Source organism: Nicotiana sylvestris, chromosome 1 (assembly GCF_000393655.2).
Source record: "Nicotiana sylvestris chromosome 1, ASM39365v2, whole genome shotgun sequence".
Taxonomy (NCBI): domain Eukaryota; kingdom Viridiplantae; phylum Streptophyta; class Magnoliopsida; order Solanales; family Solanaceae; genus Nicotiana; species Nicotiana sylvestris.
The window spans coordinates 156,924,389-156,949,668 of record NC_091057.1 but is presented as its reverse complement, the minus strand read 5'-3'; the positions used below and the strand labels follow the sequence as shown (position 1 = coordinate 156,949,668).

The following is a 25,280-nucleotide window of genomic DNA, read 5'->3' as shown; positions in this document are numbered from 1 at the left end:
ATGAGAATCACATAATTGTAGCATAATCGGGATTTTTGACATAATTGTGTTTTTCGCAGAAGATTTGTAGAAGTTTTAGTCGTTTTTGATTTGTGAAAACAGAAAACAAAATATCTACAATCAGAATACAAATAATCTACAATTTATCTACAAAATATCTAGAAACTAGGTATATTGAATTTAGTATCCCAATTCCCATTCAATTGTAGCATAATTGGGATTTTCAACATAATTGCATTTTTTGCAGAAGATTTGTAGAAGTTTTAGTCGTTTTTGATTTGTGAAAACAGAAAACAAAGCATCTACAATCAGAATACAAATAATCTACAAAATATCTACAAACTGGGTACATTGAATTTTAATATCCCAATTCCCATTCAATTGTAGCGTTGAGATTTTTGACATAATTGCGTTTTTCAGAAGATTTGTAGAAATTTTAGTCGTTTTTATTTGTGAAAACAGAAAATAAAGCATCTACAATCAGAATATAAATAATCTACAATTTATCTACAAAATATCTACAAACTGGGTACATATTTGGACTCGACATGCTTCCCTTGAAATGTATGTTTCACATTTTTGATACATATTTTTGTCCAAAACAGTACTAAATCATCCACTTAAATATAATTTTTATACAATGTTGTTCAACTTTCATACAATAGGTAAATGAATAAAAGAAAAATAAATAAACAACTGTCTACAATTTATCTACAATTTCTGCAATATAATGTATGTCATGTCTTCTTCTTCTTCTTCTTCTTCTTCGAGTTTCAATCTAAAATTCAGTCAAAACCAAGTCTAATCTTCACCAAAACCCCTCAAAATTGAGATATAAACTTCAAACCATATTCCCAATTATTTTCAACAACACCCAATCCAAACAAATAATGATTTTTGAAAACCCAAATTTGAATTCAAAGCTTCAAAGCTTTTTATTGGCTGTCAATGGTGGAATTGCTGCTCTCTTTTCCTTTGCTTTGTATTTTCGCCATAATTGCTTTTGTTTCAGAAGAATTGTAGACGATTTTGTCGATTTTGATTTGTGAAATCAGAGAAAATGTTGAAATAGAGTTTAGCGCAAAAAACAGAGTACGGAAATTTTGTAACGAAGTCGACGATAGTGATTACTGTGCGTGATTTGCGTTGGAAGATCTGGATAATATTTAATTCCCCTTTTTTAGCGCGCCTAAATAAGGAATCCTACAGCTATAATGATTCTTTATTTAATGCATTGTATATATTATGTAGAAATACTATTAGCATGAAGGGTAATATGCAAACTATGAACATATTTGGTAATATAGTTTCGTATATGGTATAGGAACGACAGTACACTAGTTCAAGGAATGTGGGGTTCTGTTACAGAAATTCAGCAGCATGGTCATGTACTTGTTATTTTGGCATTTGTGTATGATCAAGGGTTTAATGCAAGTCTAATAGAAAAAGGCTCGGGAATTGAAGTGGGGAGAAATGAAGAAGATGGTTCATTTACTAGAAATGATATAGCCAAGGCAGTGAGCAAAAAAAGCTACTGTCAATTTTGGAGATCAGAAGCTTCACGATACGTTGCTAGCTTTGTTGAGTATTTAAAGAAGGCGAAATACATAAACGGTCACTTTAAATTGTTCTCAACGATCAGACAAACACCCGACCACCCGACCCAGTCAGCTCATCTTGCATGTAATACACTCACCGAGACACACATCGCCTATCCATTCCAAACTTTAATAACAGTAATATACCTTAATGAAGTCTCTAATTTAAGCCCAAATCGGAACTCTAATTTTCACTTTATCTTCTCCATCTTCCTTCTGATATACCCCTCCATTTTGGTGACCTTCCTTTCAATTGGAAAGAATTTTTCAAATTCAGGACATTAGACAAAGAACCTGTTCCAAAACAGGATCCAAACAGTATTCCATAAGTTTCAGAGAAGAAAACCGTTTGCGCAAACAGGAAGATAACATGGGTAGATTCTCATCCAACAACACCGCCTCAGCTTCCGCCTCAGCTTTATAACCTTCTCCATCTTCATCTTCATCTTCAAGTCCCCATCTCCGGCGGAGGTTGAGCAGTTGGTTTCTCCATCATCAAATAGCCGCTTCAATCTTAATCGATAGCTTCTTCTCTTCCCCGGACTCTATAACTTGCTTCATCATCTTCATCAGCTCACCGTCGCCGGCGAAATTGGCGCTATCAATTTCTCCGCCGCCGAATTGCCGCTTCATTTGATAGATGAGGAAATCAAGGAATTATATGATTAGTTATTTGGAAGAAACCCACTTGCTGGTTGCTTCTTAAATTGATGTTAAAACATTTACATAACTCCAATTGGACAGATTATTGGTGGGAATTGGTTCTTAATTATCAATTTTTTGGGTTTGGTCTATTATTTTTTCGTTGTATGCATTATTCTGGGATAACCTGGTGGATTTGAGTAGAAGGGACGGGCTGAAGAAGATGAAAGAGAGGGGATAGGGGAGGGTGGGAGGGGAAAGGGAGGAGCGCTGGTTTAGGAAAAGAAGTTTTTTTTAAAAAATATATTTTTTATTAATTACATGTGTTAAATTCTTATGGAAAAATTACAGGTGTCAATTTTTGATTGGTCCATTTGACATGTCATTGGCAAATGTAACTCACGCATATGGCCTGCTATACTCGGGTGTTTACTTGAGAGTTCGAAACCTAAATGCCAATATTTTGGACTCAAAATACCTTTCTACTGTGTAAAAAAAAGATACTTTTCTACCTATAATGCGATATTATACCGCGCTATAGTTTAATGGTGTTTCTACCGTTAAAGTATAGCGCGGTATAATACCGTGTTATATATAGAGCTGTATAATACCGCGTTATATATAGCGCAGTATTATAACACGCTATACCTATTTCTGAGCCCAGTAATTAGTTTCCTGCGTTTAACTGACGTAACTGTAATTCAAATATATATAGTACGGTATAATACCGTGCTATACATGCTTGTGGGCCCACCAATAACTCTCCTGCAGTTAACTGACATACCATTAATTTAAATGGGTATAGCGCGGTGTAATACCGCGCTATACATCAAAAAATTCAACCCCCCCCTCGGGCTTGGTATTGTCTTATTTAAAGGCGTTAGGATTTTATGAAAATCCATTCAAAAAATATTCAAACTTTTCTTCTTGTTATCAAGCATTTTTTATAATGTCTGAAGAGCCAAAAATAAGGGTTTAATTATATTGGGGAGAGGGAGGGTGAGGTTGTAATGGAGAATAACCCTGTGAGGTATAGCTCATCTCCACAGTGTCATGTTAAATTGCCGCTTAAATGGAGTACGATAAATTGATATCGTTGTTACGTAAAAAAATGAGTATGAGGAAACGTTCGGTGAACCTTAAAGTAACCGTAGATTTCCGTATTCTGTGACTCCGCAGGGGTTTGCTTATTATTCTGAGTTTAACATCGAAGCTGATAAAACTTTTAGAGATTTTTTGCGGATTTCGGATGAATACAGGGAATTTATTGTAACAAAATTATTGGAAATGTACGTCAATGCTGAAGACATTGGCAATAATGAGATTGCGAAAAGCAGGGATAATCCCCAGTCATCGGGTGGTTATTCTGAAGCAGTTTTTGCCGGACAGATTCCTGATGAAAGAGTTTGCCTTGATTTAAATTTATCACCACCGGCGAATGAGCAGCGAGGAAATAATTTTTCGACTTTACATAATCCACAAGACGACTGGTAAACTTTAATTTTTCTACGCTTTAGCGATGTTTATTTTATGTTGAATTGTATTTGTATTAACACTCATATTTTTCACAGGGGGTACCGTCCGGATATGAATTTTACAAGTTATGACCCCGCTCCTAGTTGGAATATGCATAGTTCTGGCGTGTTGGATCACGGTGGTCTATCCGGGAGTCATCACCAACAAGAAAATGTCCATCATGGAATGTCAACACAGTACGACTTATCAGTGAAGTGATATAGGTATATGTAAAGTATTTATCAATTTGAATAGCTTATCATTTTGTTCTTTTTGTGCAGTGAAAACGAGCAACTTGATGTTCCTGACGTCACATAGTTTCCCGTAGACGACGTATTGACTCGTGATTTGGCAAATATGCAGAGTCAGGAAGATGATAGTGATTATGACAATAATGCCGATGAGTCTAGAGATGACACACCCTTCCCTGATGAGGGTGATGATGAGGAGGAAATGAATGTCGAACCTGAGCTGACGAGGGAGCATGCTTCTCCACCTCCCGTTAGACCAAGAGTGTACGAGTACCATGTGTCGTTTTATGAGCAAAATATTCCCTGCCTTGATAATTTGCCAAGTATGCCGGATGTGGATGCCCCCACAAGGGATGCTGACGAATTTCGGTCAGCAATATGGGATGAGTCTAGACCAGCGGTGCTGGCAAATGGCATGTATTTTCCCGATAAAGCTCACCTAATCAGGGCTGTAAAAATTTACAACGTAAGAGAGTGTCGTGAGATTACGGTAAGGGAGTCAACTTCGGAGGTATACAAGGTCATATGCCGTAGATACTTCATGGGTTGTAACTGGATGTTGCGTGCGAGCAAGAAGGAATCAGGTTTGTGAAAAGTGGGTAAATACATTAGCACCCACATATATGAAATGAACACATTCAATGAGAATCACTTCAACTTGGATGTAGACTTGATTTCTCTTGTCTTGATTTCATACTTGGAAGTGTCCATTAGGTTCAATATCAATGAGTGTATTACATCCATCCACCAGGAATATGGTGTACTATAACCAAAAGAAAGGCATATCTCAGGCGCAAACGTGCTTTTGAAATTATTTATGGTGATTGGGATAAGTCATTTTCATCTCTGCCCAGGTACATGGCCGCACTGAAACACTTTAACCCCGGAACTGTTGTTGAATGGAGGCATGAGTGGAGTCCGGAAAGACCAGAATATATTTTCACTATGTGTTCTGGTCATTTAAACCAGTAATTGATGGTTTTGTACATTGCCGTCCGGTAATTTCCATAGACAGTACTCATGTCTATAGAAAGTATGATACTAAGCTTTTGATCGCCAATGCAGTAGTTGCCAATGGACAAATATTTCTACTAGCTTTTGCCATTTGTTCCAATGAAAGTAAAGAGACGTGGTTGCTTTTTTTGAACCACTTGAAACAGCACGTTGTCAAACAGCGTTCAGATATTTGTCTAATATCTGATAAGCGTGGTGGTGTTTTAAGTTTTGTACGACATTTGCCTGAATGGCAGGAACGCTATGCATACCACTGTTACTGTGTGAGGCACCTGAAGGCCAATTTTCAGAAGAAATATCACGACAAGGCCTTGCATGATTTAATGTGGATGGCTACAACTGAGCACCAACAGTGCAAATTCACGAGGCGCATGGAAGCGATCCGACAGTTAGATCCACGAGCCTATACTTGGCTGATGGGACATGAGCTTCACAAGTGGACATTGCATGCTGATGGTGGCAGACGATGGGGAGCCCTGACTACAAACGTGTCGGAGTCATTCAACGACTTATTGAAGTCTGCACGTGGATTGCCTATCACTGCCATGGTCTGGATGACATTCAAACAGGTTGCAAAGAGGTTTGTTGAAAGGCGTAGAGCTGCATCGGAATTGATGGACATGAGTGTTCACTTTATGCCAATACCAATGAGAAGATTTGAGAAATACAGGAGGCGAGCACATTAGCATTCATTTTTATAGTATGATCAAAACCGGGGTGTATTTGAAGTTTGCACCACTATTCACGGACACCGGAGGAATAATTTACAAGTCGTGAATAAAGCTAACAGGTTGTGTTCATGTGAGAAATGGACCATATACCACATGCCGTGTGCACATGCCATGAAGTGCTTTCAACAAGTTGGTTTAGGGGCAACCAACTATGTTGATAGCTAATACAGTATTGCTGCATACGTAAACACATGTAGTGGGCAGTTGCAGCCATTGGGTGCTGAGCATTATTGGCCGCCGGAACCATTTAAAATATTGTGTAACAAGGACTATTTGCGCAAGCTGCAAGTGTAAAAGAGAACGCGTATACGGAACTAAATGGATGTTGGTAATACCGTTTATGCGCGTAAATGTGGCATATGCTCGCAAACAGGACACGACCATCGTAAATGTCCTTCAGCTGGTGTGGGTGGCGGTGGTAATCCAGCTCCTAGTGCAGGTTTGTCGAATGTACCAAACTATCAAGGATACAGCTAGTGTTTGTTTTCGTAATATTTTTTGAAGTGCCTGTACTTATTTATGTTGCAATATCTATCAAATAAAATTATGTTCCCACTATCTTGTTACATCTTATTTTTTAACATGACCTTTTGAATTGGGATGATGATATGGTAGTTCCAACATTCAACTTATTGGTGTTAGTAAAGAAGACCAATCTGAAAATTGAAATTTCATAATATAATATTCGAATAGATAAAAGCACAACAACCATAACTAAAGCAACATACATGAAAATAAAAGATAATAAAGGATAAATCAACACATTGTTGTTTCATTTCTGAAAAATTAAATATGTATAGCGTGGTATAATACTACATTTTGTGTGTTATCTTGTCGGTCTAAAAAGCTGAACCGACAGCGCAAAAGCTATTTTATTTCAGAAAAATTGAATATGTATAGCGCGGTACAATACTACATTTTGTGTGTTGTCTTGTCAGTCTGAAAAGATGACCGAGTGCGAAAAAGTTATTTTGTTTCAGAAAAAGTGAATATGTATAGCGCGGTACAATACTACGTTTTGTGTGTTGTCTTGTCTATAAATAACGGGTGCATTCTAGTTATTTTCTACGCTTAACAATAACTAATAGCAAATTTTTCCATAAAAGTAAGGTGTTTCTTTAAGCTTTAATAAATGTCTGAACCCCTTTATGTGCCAAGGTGCGAGTGCGACAAAAAATGCATGATGCAAGACTGTTGGGATGATGGTGAAGCTAGACGCCGCTACTGGGCGTGTGTGAACAAGTTGTATAGGGTTCCCGATGAACCTGTTTGCAATTTTGAGGCATGGATTGATGAACCATGTCAGTAGGAATACTACAAAGAAAAGTTGCAATATCTTCATTGTTTGTGTTTGAAGTAGTGGGAAAGAGAGCGACAATCCAAACGAGAAGTTGCGGAGTTGAAGGAGAAACTCAAAGAGGTGGAAAAAGAAAAAAATAAGCTGGAAGACAAATTTAAGTGGTTGGAGCAGAGAATATTAGGCGGCCATGACTAAACAATGACATGTACGTGTTGAGCGTAGAAGTGTATCTTTATGTTTTTCGTGTCATGTGTTTTCATTAGTTGTACTGAATTTAAGTTATGTTAAGTTTTTATGTTTGTGTTTGTGTTGTATTGTTAAAATAAAGAAGAAACGGGGTAATAACAAGATAATGCGCATATTATGTAAGCATAAAAAATTGTTGTTATTATTTACATAAAATAATATTTACATAGCATACATAAAATACAAAACAAAAAACTCAATGAGTCCCACAACCTTTGTGCTTCAATGCAGCCGCTGACCTGAGGCGTATCCTCTCACACCCGGATACACTATCAGGATCATCCTCATCAAATCTCCTCTTTATATGAGGATGCGCTGCAGGATGATCGTCAGTTGGGCTGGCAGGGTAGGTAGAAGGGGCCGTCGGTTCATCAGCAACCTACAAAACAATAAGTAAGCTCAGTATATGAAAATGTATGTTAGTGATGTACGTGTTAAGTCAAAAATATTTTCTTACCATGGTCTTGTCGGGATCCTCAATATAAGCATATGTGGTATCCTCATCATTCCATAAAGTGGCCTCCGTGACGAGGTGGGATGAAACCTTAATAAGAAAATAAAAAATAATTTATGACAAATCATTGAGAAAAAAACAAATTAAAATTTAATAGTAATACAAACATACCTACGCCTGTGATAGATCCGCCACACCCGATGACGATGAGCCAAAACTCAAAATGCAACCACCATCCACATCTCGGGTCGACCAATCCTCTGCTGCGCTCGATGGACCTGAAAAGAACTGCTCTATATATGTGGTGAAGCTCGTGCCCATGATCAATAATGGATCTGACGGGGTCACTTGCGATGCTGGCAGCTCCAGCTGAAGGCTGTACGACGACATGCTGCTGTGAGGCTCGTCTTGCCGAGGGATGTAACCCGGCAGATCAGCTCCAAGATCCTCATCAGGTACCTCAACAGGAGCCTCAATGCCCCTTGTTGGGGACCACCTTCTCGCCAGCCCCCACGACCCCGTGGGGCACCCCCGCCTCGTAGGACAGCCCTGCCTTGTCCCCGTCCCCTCGGGCGTGCGATAGGCATACCCCGCTGGTGGTGCTCTGGCTCCACATAATCAGGGTCATGATCTAAGCGCTCGCCCAGTCTGGCTCGTTGCAGTGTCCGAGAGCCAGCTCTGTCACCTGCCGTCCATACTCAATGACTGTAGAATCGCCGACATGCTGCTGCATCTGCAGTCCCAACTGGTAGAATAAATGATGACCAATAGCCTGCACAACATTTCAAATATTAATTACAGAATGCTATATCACAATTATAAGTAAGAATACCAAATAACATACCAGTGCCTCGTGCCTCCCGGCGTATGGTGTGTACCGTCTGCTAGCTTGATGAATGGGTTTCCCTATAAAAAGTCGGATACAGAGGCGGTACCAGGATGTATACATCTGAATAGTTGCCGCCTGGATCTCTGAAGGTGGGGGCAGAATTAGGTCCTCTCGCCCCTCCCAAGTATGGATCTGCACCTCTAGCCATGCCATAAATGTGTCGTCCGCCCTCGAACGATCATCGCGCCGATAATGTGTAGCCTTCTATGTAGGCCCCCTCGGTATAGTCTGCAGACGGAAAAACTGGAGAAGTACCCACTCTGTGCCATGATGCTCCATAATATCGAGGCACATCAACGGGACGGAAGTGATCCAAATCAGTCGGCCTACCGAGCAATAATCGGGCAGGCCACCTATCAAGTCGTCGTTGTATGGCGTCCAGATGAACTATTAAATAATAACATAAAAATGAGTATGCGCAACACAAGTGAATTTATAACAAGTAAGTTTAGGTACACATTTACTTGTGCGCCCTCCAGCATATCCACATCTCTAACTAGGGGGAGATTATAATGAGCATCAATAGCTCGGTAATTTCTATGCCAGAGAACCCACCTTGTAGATAGAGGGAGAAACAGAGGCTATACATCCGTAGGTAATGGTGGTAGAGGTGGCTACAACGGAAGGAACCGCTCCCAGGCCCAAACCTAACATACAAGGTTGACATAAAGTTTAAGAAAATTTTTGACTAGATAGAATTGGAAGTAATGAACAGAGTATTTGAATATATTGTCACCTGTAGAAGCTGCAGAAAACCACATACGTCGTCTGGGTGACCATGCTTGCCCGACACATATTCCTGTACAGGTAAGCGAGAACAGCAGCACCCCAGCTGTACTGAGGTAAAACATCTAGCTGTTGAAGATGATGTAGAAAGCGCAAACTCACTAGATTTCCCGAAGTGTTCGAGAACAAGACACCCTAAAAAAGAAGGAGCAACACCAACCTCGTGTACTGCTGAATATGTAGATCATCTGTCTCGCCGATGATGTCAGGTGTAATATCTGCAAATGCTGTCTAATTGTTGTCAAAGCTATGCAACTGGCCCCTGAAGCTGAAGTCTCAGCCTGTGGCCTGAAACCAGTGAACTGCTGCAGCAAGTCCCAATACTGTTCACACGACATAGATCTCATATAATGAGGCAGTACAATGGCCAGTCCATCAGCAGGCAGCCCATATAAAACCTCAACATCATGCAGCGTGATGGCGGCCTCGCCAATGGGCAGGTGGATGTGCGTCTACGGTCGCCACCGCTCTATCAAGGCCGTGATCAGAGACCAGTCAAGCTGCAACCGCCCAATCTCAAATATCCTATAGAATCCGGTATCCCTCAGGCGGTGGACTAAGCGGGGATAGAAATCTCTGCCCCTCATAAAGTCCCACAAGTCGTCCACTCTCCTGGCGCGAAGAGTCTGCTCCAGTAGATCTCCCTCCCATACGTAGGCGGACCTATGATGCCCTGTGACACTAATAGCTCATCCGAGAAAGGTCCAGGATACATAGACGCCGCGTCCATGTCGTCTACTGTAAATTAAACAATGTTAATTGTCTGTTTGTTTTGTAAATAATTAATATTTACTTATTTAAATGGACAGAGTATATATCTATGGGTTCCAGGCTCGATATTTGAGTCTCAATAGCACCAAGCTATCATGTATTCTTATGTGTGTCAATTTCAATACTTTTCATAATTTTGTTTGTTTGTTTTATGAATTAAATATTTAATTATTTAATTAGACAGAGTATATATCTATAGGTTCCAGGCTCGATATTTGAGTTCCAGTAGCACCAAGCTATCCTGAATTCTTATGTGTGTCAATTTCAATACTTTTCATAATTTTGTTTGTTTGTTTTATAAATTAAATATTGTATTATTTAATTAGACAGAGTATATATTTATGGGTTCTAGGCTCAATATTTGAGTCCCAGTAGCACCAAGCTATCCTGAATTCTTATGTGTGTCAATTTCAATACTTTTCATAATTTTGTGAGTTTTATAAATTAAATAATTAATTTTTAATTGGGCAGAGTATATACCTATGGGTTCCAGGCTCAACATTTGAGGCATAGTACCACCAAGCTATCCTGAATTCTTATGTGTGTCAATTTCAATACTTTTCATAATTTTGTGTGTTTTATAAATTTAATAATTATTTTTTAATTGGCCAGAGTATATACCTATGGGTTCCAGGCTCGATATTTGAGGCCCAGTAGCACTAAGCTATCCTGAATTCTTATATGTGTCAATTTCAATACTTTTCATAATTCTGTGTGTTTGTTTTATAAATTAAATAATTAATTTTTAATTGGACAGCGTATATATCTATGGGTTCCAGGCTCGATATTTGAGGCCTAGTAGCACCACGCTTTCCTGCATTCTTATGTGTGTCAATTTCAATACTTTTCATAATTTTGTGTGTTTTATAAATTAAATAATTGATTTTTAATTGGACAGAGTATATACCTATGGGTTCCAGGCTCGATATTTGAGGCCAGTAGCACCAAGCTGTCCTGAATTCTTATATGTGTCAATTTCAATATTTTTCATAATTCTATGTGTTTGTTTTATAAATTAAATAATTAATTTTTAATTATTGTAATTGGACAGAGTTTGTCTTTGATCTATCAATATAGTAGATACTTAAACTACAGAGATTCTACGCTAAAAGGCTCTACATTTTACTACGCTAAAAGGCTCTATATTTTACTACGCTAAAAGGCTCTATATTTTACTACGCTACAAGGGCACTAGTCTTTAAACAAATAAATAATCTAAAGAAAATAAAAACAACAAACATATTTTAATAACATAACATTCACGAAATTACATATAAAACAGTAAAAGAATTATTTCTCAGCTTTTAACTATTTTTTTAAAACACTAATATCTTAATCCAGATAAAAATAACATACTAATTTGATCGCAAACAAAACACAAAACAACATGGAACACATTCAAGACAACTAATATGCATTATTATACGAGTTTCAACATAAACTAAATCGGAATACCTCGATTTATGTTTTTAGAAAAGTCAAAAAATTGAAATTTTGAGCCCGAAACGAGAAAATCACAACAATAGAAGGCTTGGGTTGGATGCGGGACCTACAATACTATCTTTTTATGTGACGGGTGGGGTCCACTTGAATTATTTTTGGAGAAAAAGAGGGGGGTACCGCTGTTACATTTTAAAAAATGGGGGGGGGGGGAGGGGAGCTTGTGTCTCTGTCGTGGGGAAGACGAAGGGGGCTTTATTTAATAGGTATAACGCGTTATAATACCGCGCTATATATAACGTGGTATTATATAGCGCTATATATAATGCGATATTATACCGCGCTATACTTTAACAGCAGAAACACCGTTAAACTATAGCGTGGTATAATACCGCGTTATATATTGAAAAGTATCTTTTTACATAGTAAAAAGGTATTTTGAGTCCAAAATATTGGTAATTAGGTTTCGGACTCGTTTACTTGACCTACTTAATAGCCACTTGAAGTATTAAAATAAAAAAGGGCTTAGTTAAAGTGTTTGTCTGATCGTTAATGACTACTTAGAGGGGTCATTTATGTATTTCGCCATTAAAAAAGAACAGGGAAAAAATATGTCCCAACTAATACCATTAGAGCCATCAATCCTCTATCTTGTTCCACTAATTTCAATGTAGTTGAACTTCTTATTGTAACGAATAAATTGAAATTGCAAACCCAACTTTTCCAGAAATGCATCCTTCTTAGAGGGGCAAGGTAGAAGGTTCTATTCTCATTTGAATTTTTGTCTTAATTCTGTTTTTCCTATACTGAGCCTCCTCCCATGGGGAAAAGATAAGGAAAAAAGTAAAAACAAATAAAATTATAATTATCTACATTATACTATCTAGTAATTATTTATAAGGACACAGATGAGCTTTTTGTACTGTAAATTTTGCAACTATATCTTTGTAGCCATTTATATTTTAAAAAACGAATTAAATAGAATAAGTAAAACTGAGATTGAAATAGAGACATTATTGTCTCTGACCTCAATTAAATAAATTTCGTATTAATTGTTTTTTTTTATTGTATGTGTGTGGAAGGGGGGGGGGGGGCATACGTTCTTGATAGTTGCTTTAGATATATTGATATTCGTTCTTCTTTTCAATTTATCAATATTCTTTTGATAGAAAATGTTCTTCTAATTATTCCTTGCTTCTATAGATTATCTTGCATCCAAAAGCACCCCCAGTATCTGATTGAGTAATAGGTCTACCACTTGAAATTCCTTCTTAGTGCAACTCGACTTGAGTCTCCCAAGAAAAACTTTGATTTAAAACTCAGTGGCTGAATTAGCAAGTAAAGGCAATCCATCTTGTTACCCATACTGCCAAACAAGATCCTAGGTGAACGTTGAACTTCTTATCATTCCCATGCACAGTCATGAAAATGCATGATCCAACCTCGTACAACAAACTTTTAAGAAAGCTTTGCCAATATAAAAGCTATCTTCTTCACTTTCTCGTTAATACAAACAATGTAATAGAGAGAGCATACATAAAAATTCAGCTAAAATGAGAAAGAATGATGTTCATGTAGTAATGCTACCCTGGTCTGCATTTGGTCACCTTATTCCATTTTTCAATTTCTCCATAGCCTTAGCCAAGGTAGGAGGAGTTCATGTATCATTCATATCTACTCCCAAGAATATCAAAAGACTCCCTAAAGTTCCTACTAACTTGACACACCTTGTGAAATTAGTGGAATTTCCATTGCCAACTCTTGACGACAAGAGTCTTTTGCCTGAAGATGCTGAAGCTTCTGTTGATCTTCCTTTAGAAAAAATCCAGTACTTGAAAGCAGCTTATGATCTGCTCCAAGAACCCATCAAACAATTCATTGCAGATAAAAAGCCTGATTGGATTATTGTCGACTTCTTCCAATATTGGATAGTTGAGATTGCTGAAGCTTATGACATCCCTATGATTCACCTCAGTATTTTTTCAGCTGCTTCAAGAGCTTTCTTGATTGCAGCAAGAGCTTCAGGACCGATTCCTGAATGTCTCACCTCACCTGTTTCTGAGAAGCTGGAATTTTCATCAACTTTGGCTTACCGGAGTTATGAAGCATTAGAGCTTTTCTCCTCATCTTTCCTTGAAGACGCCTCAGGGTTATCCTACGCTCAACGCTCAGCTAAAATATTGAGTACATGTCGAGCTATGGCTATACGGAGTTGCAAAGAATTCGAAGGTGATTACTTGGATGCGGTGCACAAACTCATCTCTAAGCCTACTATTCCGGTTGGATTACTACCACCTGAAACATCATCACTAGGAGGAGAAAACTTCAATGGTGATCAATCGTGGCAGAGAATCTTCAAATGGCTTAATCAACAGAAGGCTGGGTCAGTTTTATTTGTGGGATTTGGAAGCGAGTGTAAACCTAGTAAATACCAAGTAGATGAAATAGCTTACGGGCTTGAGCTTTATGGGCTACCATTTATATGGATACTACAGAAGCCAAGTTGGAGTTCAGATGAAGTGGATCCTTTGCCAGCAGGATTTGGGTTGACTACTGCAGAGAAAGGAGTGGTGCACATTGGATGGGCCCCACAGAAGGAAATTCTGGCACATCCTTGTATTGGGGGTACTCTAACCCAAGCAGGCCTAAGTTCTACCGTAGAAACTCTACAGCATGGGCATGTTCTTGTTGTTCTGCCATTTGTGTATGATCAGGGGTTGAATGCAAGATTGTTAGTGGAAAAAGGAATGGCAATTGAAGTAAAGAGAAAGGAAGAAAACGGGTCATTTACTAGAAAGGAGATAGCCAAGGCATTGACGTACGCCATGGTTTCTGAAGACGGTGAAAAGCTTAGAGCTAGAGCAAGAGAAGCTGCTGCCATATTTGGAGATAGACAGCTTCATGATTCTTACATTGCTAGCTTTGTTGAGTATCTGAAAAATAAGGAGTAGGGAATAAAAATCTGCTCTGTCCGCATTTTCTTCTACTTCCTATGCAGTGGAAATTTTAATTAGAATGAATAAACAACAATTTGCAACGGCATTTAACATTACTTGCTTCCTCTCAGTGGATTTCTTTTATAATGTATCCACAACACCAAGGATTAGCCAAATGTTGCTTCATTATACGGGCTGTTTGCAGGAGAATATCGTGTTCTGTCAAACCTTACTCTGAATACTTAAAGAGGGCAATCGTCTACTGAATGAAGAGATTCACAAATCATGGCTGAATGAACAGAAAATCATAAGCATATGTTCAGATAGATTAGATATAATCTGATCGCTTTTTCACATTCATATGCCAATCTTACATATAAACTCTTACTTCTCCTACACTTCCAACTCATCCTTTATATTACCTCCTATTTTAACTTCACTTGTAACTTAAAAGTTTCTTGAGAGAGGGATTGGACTTTGGAGGTTGTTGCGCTCATATCGCTAAGTTTTGGCAAATATCAACATAACTGAATAAACTTCTATGAAACAACAGAAGACCAGGTAAAATTTATTAATAGGATCTCAAAGCAAGCGATTAATTTCGTATGTACTGGGCTACTGCTTAGCAATATTGAAGGTCAGGTGCACTCCACCTTTAATTATAAATTATATCTCAACCGGATCCTTATACATTCAGAAAAGAGACAGACAAAATCAGCATGAAGCTAATGAACTTTAATCATGAACAGGAAAAGAGAGAATATTTATCGATAGTTATGGTCGTCCGTTCCCAGCAACTTTCTTCATTTATACAACATGTACAGCAGTACAGGACCTTGTGGAAGAGCTTTCATGATCTTACGACAGTCAGCACCATTAGGAGACTACCAATATATGAAATGGTGGAAATTTATTCAGACAAAGGGATTTTGAAAAGGCTAGTTAAGGTTAACTTCTCTAAAATAACAAAGAGCCAGAGAGGGCAAATTGAAGAAACAAACAGTGGTTCTTGGCAGCTAGTTACAACTACAATTTTAATATGACAAACAGGAATGCCCGTAAAGTGTAAACAGAACTAACAATGTGATAGTGCACATCTTTCGATCAAGCCTTTGTATATTTTGAGTTGAACTTAGCATTTCAAGATTCATGAAAGGTAATTTGGAACCTAAAAGAGCACTTAACAATGATAATAGTAAAGAGTTAAAGAGAAGAGAAAATCACACCTGACAGGAAAACAATGAATTTGGGATATTAACATAGCAATTTTCAGCGTGAGACCCGTTTTTACACCTCCACCCTCCGCTGATCCAGCAAATCTTTAAAAATATACAAGTGGATCAATGGAGGGTCGAGTTGTAGAAATGGAGCTCGCAAGTCACAACTACACATCGCTCAGTGCATAAAGAGTTCCGCCCTTAGCTAGTGGTTCTTCAGTGATTTTTGGCAGAAGCTCTTAGAATTTTCTTCTGGGTTTGAAGGGTTTTATTTTTATAGAAGTAATATGAGGGCTACTGATGCTACTGGTTGGCTACTGATATGTATCTTCAATATATCTAAACGATGCTTACTATATTTTTTATATTGCTGTTATTTTATCTTATATTATTTTATGTTATTTTGTTATAAATTTATTGATAGTATTAATATATCGTCTCTTGTCGTTTTCTTGAGCCGAGTGTCTCCTGGAAACCCCTCGGGATAGAGGTAAGGTCTGCGTACATATTACACTTCCCATATCCCACTAGTGAAATTATACTGAGTTGTTGTTGTTATTGTTGTAAAAGTAATATGAGGATTTTGGAGGGAAATTTGGGGAAGAAAGCGGGAATGGCTGATGAATTTGGCGCCAACGCTCGAAAATGGTGAAGCAATGAAAAGGGTTCTTCTGTGTAGAGTTGAATTTTATGGAGATTTTCGTGAAGGTGGTGAGGGAGAAAGTAGCAAAAAAAATAAATATAAAAACCTGGCTAATCCGTTTGGATAAAAACTTAGGAATATCTATTTACACTAAGCTATACTAATTTATCATTACAAAGTAGTATAAATTAAGATAAAATTATGTATTAATTAATTATAATTTAACGATAGAACTATAATTGAAGATAAGTATATTTATTGTGTTGAGATAAATACCGGGGTGAATTGTTCTTTATTTTCTTTTTGTTCTTTCTTCTAAAAAAATAATTACATGATGAGGCTTAATTATACTTTGTGTAGACACTTCTTACAAAGTCCGTTTGGACCAAATAAGCAGCATAATTCACTATATAATATAAATTTGCTAAGCAAAAGGCAAAAATAAAGTAAGAGCTTACGCTTTAATTTCATTAAGACTTCCCAATTGACCTGCAAATACAAATTTTAAAATAAGCTTTCTAATAAATAAAAACGTTTTCCTGCACATCCATGCGCATACATGGACTAAACTGAAATAAATTTTCAATAAAAATTAAACTTCGTCGAAAATACATCCACCTCAATTCACAAGAACAAAAACTTCTTACAAAATAACGGGTTCGATAAATTTAAGAGTCCATCAAAAAAGCATACACAACATCAATAGAAGAGGCACATCCCTTTTATCAAGAATAAAACAAATACTACAAGAATTAAGCAACTCTTGAATAAGTGAAACATGAAACAGAGAACATAATAAGAACAAGCCAACACCTTAAGAAACATGCTAAATAGAGTTATATTCGAAAATCACACAACATTAATAATGGACAGTGATATTCAATAATAGACGCTATATTCCAAAAGTTAATCACATTATGGACAGTGCAACTTTTTAAAGAGTTATCTAATTTTCAAATATGCTGTAAATCAGAATCCATGAAAAAAATATAGCCTATAAATCAAGGGTGTAAGGCCCCGAGAAATTTCTACTCAAAAACCCGAGTCTTGCGGTGCCAAGTTAAGATCATGTGTTAGAAATTCATAAACTCGCCGCGGTTCGGACCCTTTGGATTGATCTGTGCATTAAAAAGTTAAAGAATAGTGTTTTCCAGAAAAGTGCTATTCTGCGGTCGCATAATAGCTATGCGGACCGCATAGTCACCACAAAGTCAGGCAGTGTGAAGGTTAATTTTGAGGTCAACTATGCGGCCAAATATGCGATCGTATAATCCCCTTGGAACTTTTGCGAGGAGCAGTTCTGCGGTGCATTTTGCGGCCGTAGAATAGGTATGCGGACCGCATTCTGATCGCATACCCAGGCAGATTGTTCAGGTTTTTGGGAGCATTTTTGCGGGACATTCTGCGGCTCGCATGTCGACTTTGTGATCGCATATGCGATCGCAGATCTGAGTCGGGGCTCCAGATTTCTAAATTTTAAACCCGACCCTCTATTGTTATATTCTGTGCAGTAGCTCATTTTGAGCCTATTTCCTGGTGCTTTTAGAGTGAGAAGGAGGGTCTAAGAGAGGGGAAGTGCCTTTCATCAAAAAGTGCTCCACAAATCCTTGTTAAAAACATTGAAGATAATCAAGTGGAGCACCAAAACCTTCATCCCAGGAGGTAAAACTTCATCACCTCAGCTCTTAATTTTATACATAGCTATAAGGGGTCATTAGTGAGGAAATTCATGGAGATAAGGGTGATTGCATTGTATGCATGTGTTCTTAGAAGATATGGGGAAATTATAAATAGAGAAGCATGGGGAATGGGCTAAGTGTAATCCTGCATAAAAGGACCATAAGGCCTTAATGAACACTCAATGCTTGATAAAATGCTCGAGTGAGCTTAGATTATGATCTTTTCCTGATTATGGGTTCAATTGTGCTATATTGCTTAAATAGATTGAAGTGCGAACATTTCGGAACGTTATAGGATTAAGGAAAGCTCAGTTGAGGTATGTGTTTAACCAAAAATCTGAGTCTTTGGTCAAAGCTAAAAAGAAATTCGGGTTACTGATAATCAGGAGACAAAATAAAATACTTTTGAGAATGATGGTAAAAAAGCAAATAGTCGTGTATTTCAATGAATTCTCAATAGTATTTCGTGTCCTTACAAATGATGATACTTCTTCCTTTTATAGATAATTCTAGGTAAAGGAATGAAGTCTCAGCTTTAATGATATAATTATGAGTAATAAATGACATTAAATAAGCCGTTATACAATCATTCCTATTAAATACCAATTTTGTAACGTATCAAGTATTTAATAATGAATTTGGACTCCTTTCTGTCATCAGATCTTTGTCTTCAATGCCTTCTAATCCGTTGGCTGTAAATAATTTAAATTGGTACGAGACTCGTATCTATACGTCGTCTCGTGCCTATTTAAATTCTTCTTCCCGTGGCTGTCTCCATCCGTGCCTCCTAGTCAATTGTTGCGCTTTGACCATTTAATTAATCCACGTGTCATGTCACATCATCTTTAATATAAACTCAATTTTTTCCCAATACAGATAGTCCCCCCACTTTCCATTTATTTATCAATTAAATAATTGGAAAGTGGATCTTCATGAAAAAGGAATTTTTGCCACAATTAATGTTCATGACAGTATTAGCGCCTCAGTAGTCTTTTCCATTTAATGTTATGCACATGTGTCATTTTCTAATTGATTCCGCTATTCACACCCTTTTCGAGACTTCTTCATTCTTACTATTTACGAAGTGATAGTTGCCTTTATTATAGGATTTCCATCATTACACTTCTAAGGTTGACGGTTCCCATTTTACCCATAACTTTTTCTTCCTTTGTCTTCTTCACAAATCTTCAGCACACACTTCCTTCTTAACAATGTCTTCTTCAAACCCTAACCGTAAAAAAGTTCCAATTCTAGATCAATTCCCCAACGCCCCTGTTAGACACAGAAGAGGCGGAGGAGGTAGGCTTCGAACAGGGTTAGAATCTACTCGAGGCGGCTCCTCTGGTTCTTCTTCAAGGAGTTCTATCCCAAAGGCCCCTTCTTCTAAAAGTAGGGAAATTCTTGATTCTTCTCAAGAACCCTCAGTTGATGAAATAGTTCCCAGCGATTTGTCTTTTGAAAGTGACAAAACGTCTCTTCAAAAACAAGTTGCAAATTTGGAAAAACCCGATACTTACCCCACAATAGTAACCGAGCTTACAATCCCCACCATAAGAAAAGATTGTAACTGGAAGGATAGTCTCCGAATGTCAATTCCTTCCCCAAATCAAAGAATTTCCTCTTTTAGAAGTGGGTATTCTTTTGTTTATACTTACCCCTTCACTTTAGGTTTTAATCCTCCGATTGACCCAGTTATTCTCGATTTTTGTCGTTTCTTTACAATTTGTTTGGCCCAAATCGGTCCATTAGCGTGGAGAACAGTGGCTTGTTTGAGATATTTATCCTCCAAAGACAATGTCAATTTCACCTTTTCTCACCTCATTCATCTGTACCATCCTAACTTAATACGCCATGGGGTTTTTACCTTAATTGTAAGGAGCAAAAAAGTTTTGGTAAATCCTGAAGATGACAAAGATCGTGGATGGTACATCCGTTATGTTGCTATTCATACGATGTACTTGATTGGCGAAACAAATATTCCCTTCCCTGAGAAGTGGAATTTTGAACGTAGGTTTCTTTTATTTACCGTACCTACTTTTGAGAATTTCAAAAGAAATTTTGTTTTTAACCTCGTCTCTTCTTGTTTTTTTGTAGCAACCATGGGAGATGTGGAACCTATTCCCAACTTCCGTGGTTGGGTAGACTCACTTTTGAAGATTGCTTCTAGGGAGCAAAGAACTTGGAAATCAATTTCTTCCTTACATGGCTGGAAGGTCAAAACACATGGTATCCCCCTTTTTATATGTATTTTTTTACATGTTAAGTATTTTTTCCTCAACTTTGATCATGTATATCCATCCTTTAATCAGGATTTGGCATTAGAGGAATGACGGCTGAAGTAGCTATGGCCATTCGCATGTCTGCGAATGCTGCTCTTGATTTGGATAAGGCTCGAGCCTTGCTGCCAAAAAGGAAAGCTATAAAGGAAAGTTCTGAAGAAGAAGAGGAGGGTACCTCCCTAATTACCAGGCCAAGGGTCAGGAGGCGAATAATCATTGATGATGAAATTGAAAACACTCCTGCTCGAACCTCCACCACCGAGCCTGTTTTGATTCATTCTGACGAGGACACCGAACCAAGAGATAATAATGAGTCAATTCAGCATCTTTTTGACAGTGGTTTCGGGAGTGGCGAGCTCGGCCCTGTTTTTGATGAAGCTCCTCTTTCCTCATTTGTTCCTATTTCCTCCATTCCTCTGCCAACCGTAAGTATTTCTTTACCAGCTTTGACGACTTCCGTTCTTTTGCCAGTTTCTACCGCTCCTATGTCCGTTCCCTTGGCTGTTTCTACTGCACCTGCTTCCGCTCCTGCGTTGGTTTCTACATCTTCTCCTTCCATTCCTGTTTCTTCATCTTCTCCTTCCATTCCTTCCATTTCTCCTCTTCCTCTGTTCATCGTACAGAGACGGGTTCTAGCAGTGGAAGTATGACTATGAGGAGTGTTACTCTGGAAGTTCCTACCAATCATAGCCTTTTGAGGAAGACTGGTAGAGTCGATGTTTGGCTCGAGCCCCTAATTGGAGATATCGAGAAGAAGAAGATGGAGAGCCATAGCTGCTTAACTCTGATGAATGACATAGTTCATTCTACTTTGAAGGTATTTTCTCTTCTTACCAAAAAGTTTTTTTTTAATTATCTTCAATCTCTCATTTCTATGAGTTGTCTCTGTAGGCTAACCTTATTGGCACAAAATTAATGGGAAGAATTTCCCTTCTGGAAAGAAAAGCCCGTGAGTCTAAAAAGACTGTCCACGAGGCCGAAGAAATAGCTAGGGGAGCCCAGCTTGAAGCAACCAATTGGAAGGAACAGTTTAAGAATGCTCAAGGGACCATAGAGGAGTTTCAAGAAAATAAAAATCTCCTGGAGCAGCAAAACCGTGTTTTAACTTCTGAACTGGCAACTGCCAAAGCTTCTTCAAGCCAATTGAAAAGAGACAAAGAGCTTTTGGAATGCTCTTTGTCAGAACAATTATCCAAGGCTAGTGAAGAAGTTAGGGAGCTTAAGGCACTTTTGGCTAAGAAGGAAGAGTATGCAGGAGAGTTAGTGCAAAGCTTGACTCAAGCTGAGGCTGACTTACAGACCTCTTCTGACGAGATTCATGCCTTGAAGAGTTCTCATGCCTCTCTTGAAGCTTCCCTTGATTCCCATTTAGCTGAGCACCAAATCTTAAAAAACGATCTTGCTATGTGGGAAAAGGAATATGGACTTCTGGAGGAAAACTTCAACATAGAGGTGAGTTGGGCTTTCCTGAAATCTCGTCGTGATGCTTTGACGGAAGCTGCTCAAGAAGGTTTTGACTTGTAGTCTGAACTGGCCAAAGTCGTAGATACCATCGAGAAAAGCCAACAGTATACTGATACTCCTTCTCTTGCACTTGAAGTTCCTGGAACAGAAGAACTTTTAAATGAAGAAGTGGCCACTGCAGCAATTGGGGTTGCAATTGCTGCTCCCGAGGGTGAAACTTCTGATGTTCCAAACTCTTCAGTGACTAGATGAAAATGAAATTGCTGTAAGGGATATTTTGATGAAGTCCCCAGTTATTATAATGGGGCATTTGTATAAAACAAATATTTTATTGACTAAGTTTGTACTTAGTTTTTTTTTTATATTAAGAAGTTTTATCGGTACTTCTGCATATTCTATTCTTGCCTATTTATCTAGGACTCATGGAATAGCTTAGCATTTTTATCCTTTTAAAATGCTTTACGATTCTTCTCATGGAATATCAACATGAGGCTTATAAAAGAGGGCCCTTTTATTTTATCGACACTTAATGAAGAAGACGTCTCAACTTCATAATGGTGTTATAATACGATGAAAGAAATAGGAAAACACACGTTTTGTATGAAACAACTTTGGCAAGTTTTTATTCATAAACTTTTAACAAGTGTTTGACTGTTACATGTATTACAATACATCTACAACTTTCTCGTAACTGTTTTTCTTGTAACAGATTTGTACATAACATAAAATAAACAAGGTTTTTCTTCATAACCTGTTTCAGTACATAGTCATGACCCTATCTTTACATATTAAGAAGGGTTTGAGAGGTGACTTTGTTTATGAGTTTGAGAGATGACTCTGTTGTTCTCATGAATGCTGAAGACTTCATAATTTTTTCTCAACACTTGACTTCTATCGTTCGATATTCGTATCTACGTATCTGCATTTCTACTTGTATCTGTGTACAGTATTGTAGTCCCCCAAGTGTTTGAGCGGTGAAGTATGAAGCCTCGAGCACTTGTTTATTTCTTTTACTTTGGCCCTTTTTCCTGAAACAGAAAGATATGCGGGACCCGAAGGTGCGATTGTAGATGAAGACCGCCTAACTCGTGTGTATTTCCATCAGATTAATTGTAACCCTGGGCTAGGAATTTAAGAATACTCCATTTTGCCTTGCAGGTTGTGACTCATCATTTGGCACGAGTTAGGATATTTTGCCTAGCATCTAAAATCGTTAGTAAAATATTAATAAACCAAGAGAGAAATTTTAACATGATGATACCTGACCGTAGGTACTTTCTCAAAAGTAATATCTTTTTAAGTGGACAACATTCCAATGTGAGGGTAACACTTTACCATCCATTGTCTCCAACTAGTATGCTCCTTTTCCCGCAATGCCACGGACTTTGTACGATCCTTCCCATGTTGGACTTAACTTTCCTGAGTTAGCAGCCTTTGTAGATTGGAACACCTTTTTAAGCACGAAGTCCCCAATTTTGAAAAATCTGAGGCGTGCTTTCCTATTGTAATATCGTTCTATTACTTGTTTTTGTGCTGCCATCCTTATCAAAGCAGATTCTCTTCTTCCTTCAAGTAAATCTAGGCTAACCCGCATCTCTTCATTATTAGATTCCTCCGTTGTCTGATCGTATCGTGTGCTTGGATCACCTATTTCAACTAGAATTAAGGCTTCCGTACCATAAACCATTGAAAATGGTGTTTCTCCAGTGCCTGTTTTGGTCGTTGTACGATAAGCCCATAATACTCCAGGTAACACCTCAGGCCAATTACCTTTTGAATCTTGTAACCTCTTTTTCAAGTTATTGATAATGACTTTGTTAGTAGATTCTGCTTGTCCATTCCCTACTGGATGATATGGCGTAGACGTTATTCCTTTGATCTACCAACTTCGAAGAAATTCTGTAACTTGTGCTCCAATGAATTGTGGTCCATTGTCACACACGATCTCCTTTGGTACTCCAAAGCGGCATATTATATTTCGCCATATGAAGTCTTTAACTTCTTTTTCTCGTACCTGTTTAAATGCCCCTGCTTCTACCCATTTAGTGAAATAATCTGTAAGTACAAGTAGAAATTTTACCTGACCTTTTGCTTGTGGAAGTGGACCTACGATATCCATTCCCCATTTCATAAAGGGCCATGGGGCTAAAACAGGATGTAGTAACTCAGCTGGTCTGTGCATATTATTGTCGTACCTTTGACATTTATCACATTTGGACACGAAACTGGTTGCCTCTTCTTCCATCTTAGGCCAATAATATCCTGTGCGAATTAACGTTCTTACCAGTGACCGTCCTCCTGCGTGATTCCCACAATGTCCTTCATGTACTTCTCTCATGACATATTCGGTTTGAGAGGGACCGAGACACCTTGCTAGTGGTCCGCCGAACATCTTTCGATAAAGATTACCTTGATATAAACAATATCGTGCAGCTTTTTTGCGAAGCGCGTAAGCCTTTCCTTTGTCATTAGGCACGGTTCCGTGCTGTAAAAAGGCAACAATTTCATTTCTCCAATCCCATGTTAGATGATTAAAATTTACCTCGTTTTTATCAGGTTCAAGAACGGAATGAAATAGATGTATGACTGAAGCATCTGTATTGTTTGCCACGTCTGCTGCGGATGCAAGGTTTGCTAAAGCATCTGCCTCTACATTCTCATCTCTTGGGATCTGCACTACTTTCCAAGTTTGGAATTGCTTTATTAATCCCGTACCTTTGCGAGGTATTCTTGCATTCGTGACTCTCTGGCTGTATAAGTCCCCAGCATCTGATTAATCACAAGTTGAGAATCACTCTTGATTATAATCTGTGTTATGCCGAGTTCTCGTGCCAATTCTAAACCTGCAATTACAGCCTCGCACTCTGCTTCATTGTTAGTTATAGAATGACATTTTATAGCCTGTCTAATGGTTTCACCCGTAGGTGGTACGAGGACTATTCCTAGGCCTGCCCCTTTTACATTAGATGAACCGTCAGTGAATAAAACCCAAGTCCCCGGGTTCGCACCATTAAAAACTAGTAATTCTTTTTCTGCTTCTAAATGCATCCCCTGGCTAAAATCAGCTAGTACTTGAGACTTTATAGCGGTCCTGGGTTGATAAATAACTTCATATTCACTTAGTTCTATAGCCCATTTTGCTAATCTTCCTGAAAGTTCGTGTTTATGCAAAATATTTCGAAGCGGAAAAGCAGTAACTACAACAATGGGATGACATTGAAAATAAGGTCTTAACTTTCTAGATGCCATGATCAAAGCTAATGCTAATTTTTCTAGCTGTGGGTATCGTGTCTCAGCTTCCAATAAGGACTTACTTACATAATAAATAGGAGATTGTTTACCTTGGTCCCCGCGGACTAAAACAGCACTCACTGCGACTTCAGATACGACCAGATAAATGAGAAGTTTTTCCCCCACCTTTGGTT

The 25,280-nt window shown here is 38.1% G+C and overlaps 1 protein-coding gene across 1 annotated transcript; it reads left to right on the top strand.

The window, feature by feature from the left end:
- Positions 1-12,968: 12,968 nt before the first annotated feature.
- On the top strand, positions 12,969-14,679 carry LOC104218954 (putative UDP-rhamnose:rhamnosyltransferase 1). Its single transcript, XM_009769580.2, has one exon. The coding sequence runs from the start codon at positions 13,191-13,193 to the stop codon at positions 14,586-14,588; it is 1,398 nt and encodes a 465-aa protein (XP_009767882.1). The 5' UTR covers positions 12,969-13,190; the 3' UTR covers positions 14,589-14,679.
- The last annotated feature ends 10,601 nt before the right edge of the window (positions 14,680-25,280 follow it).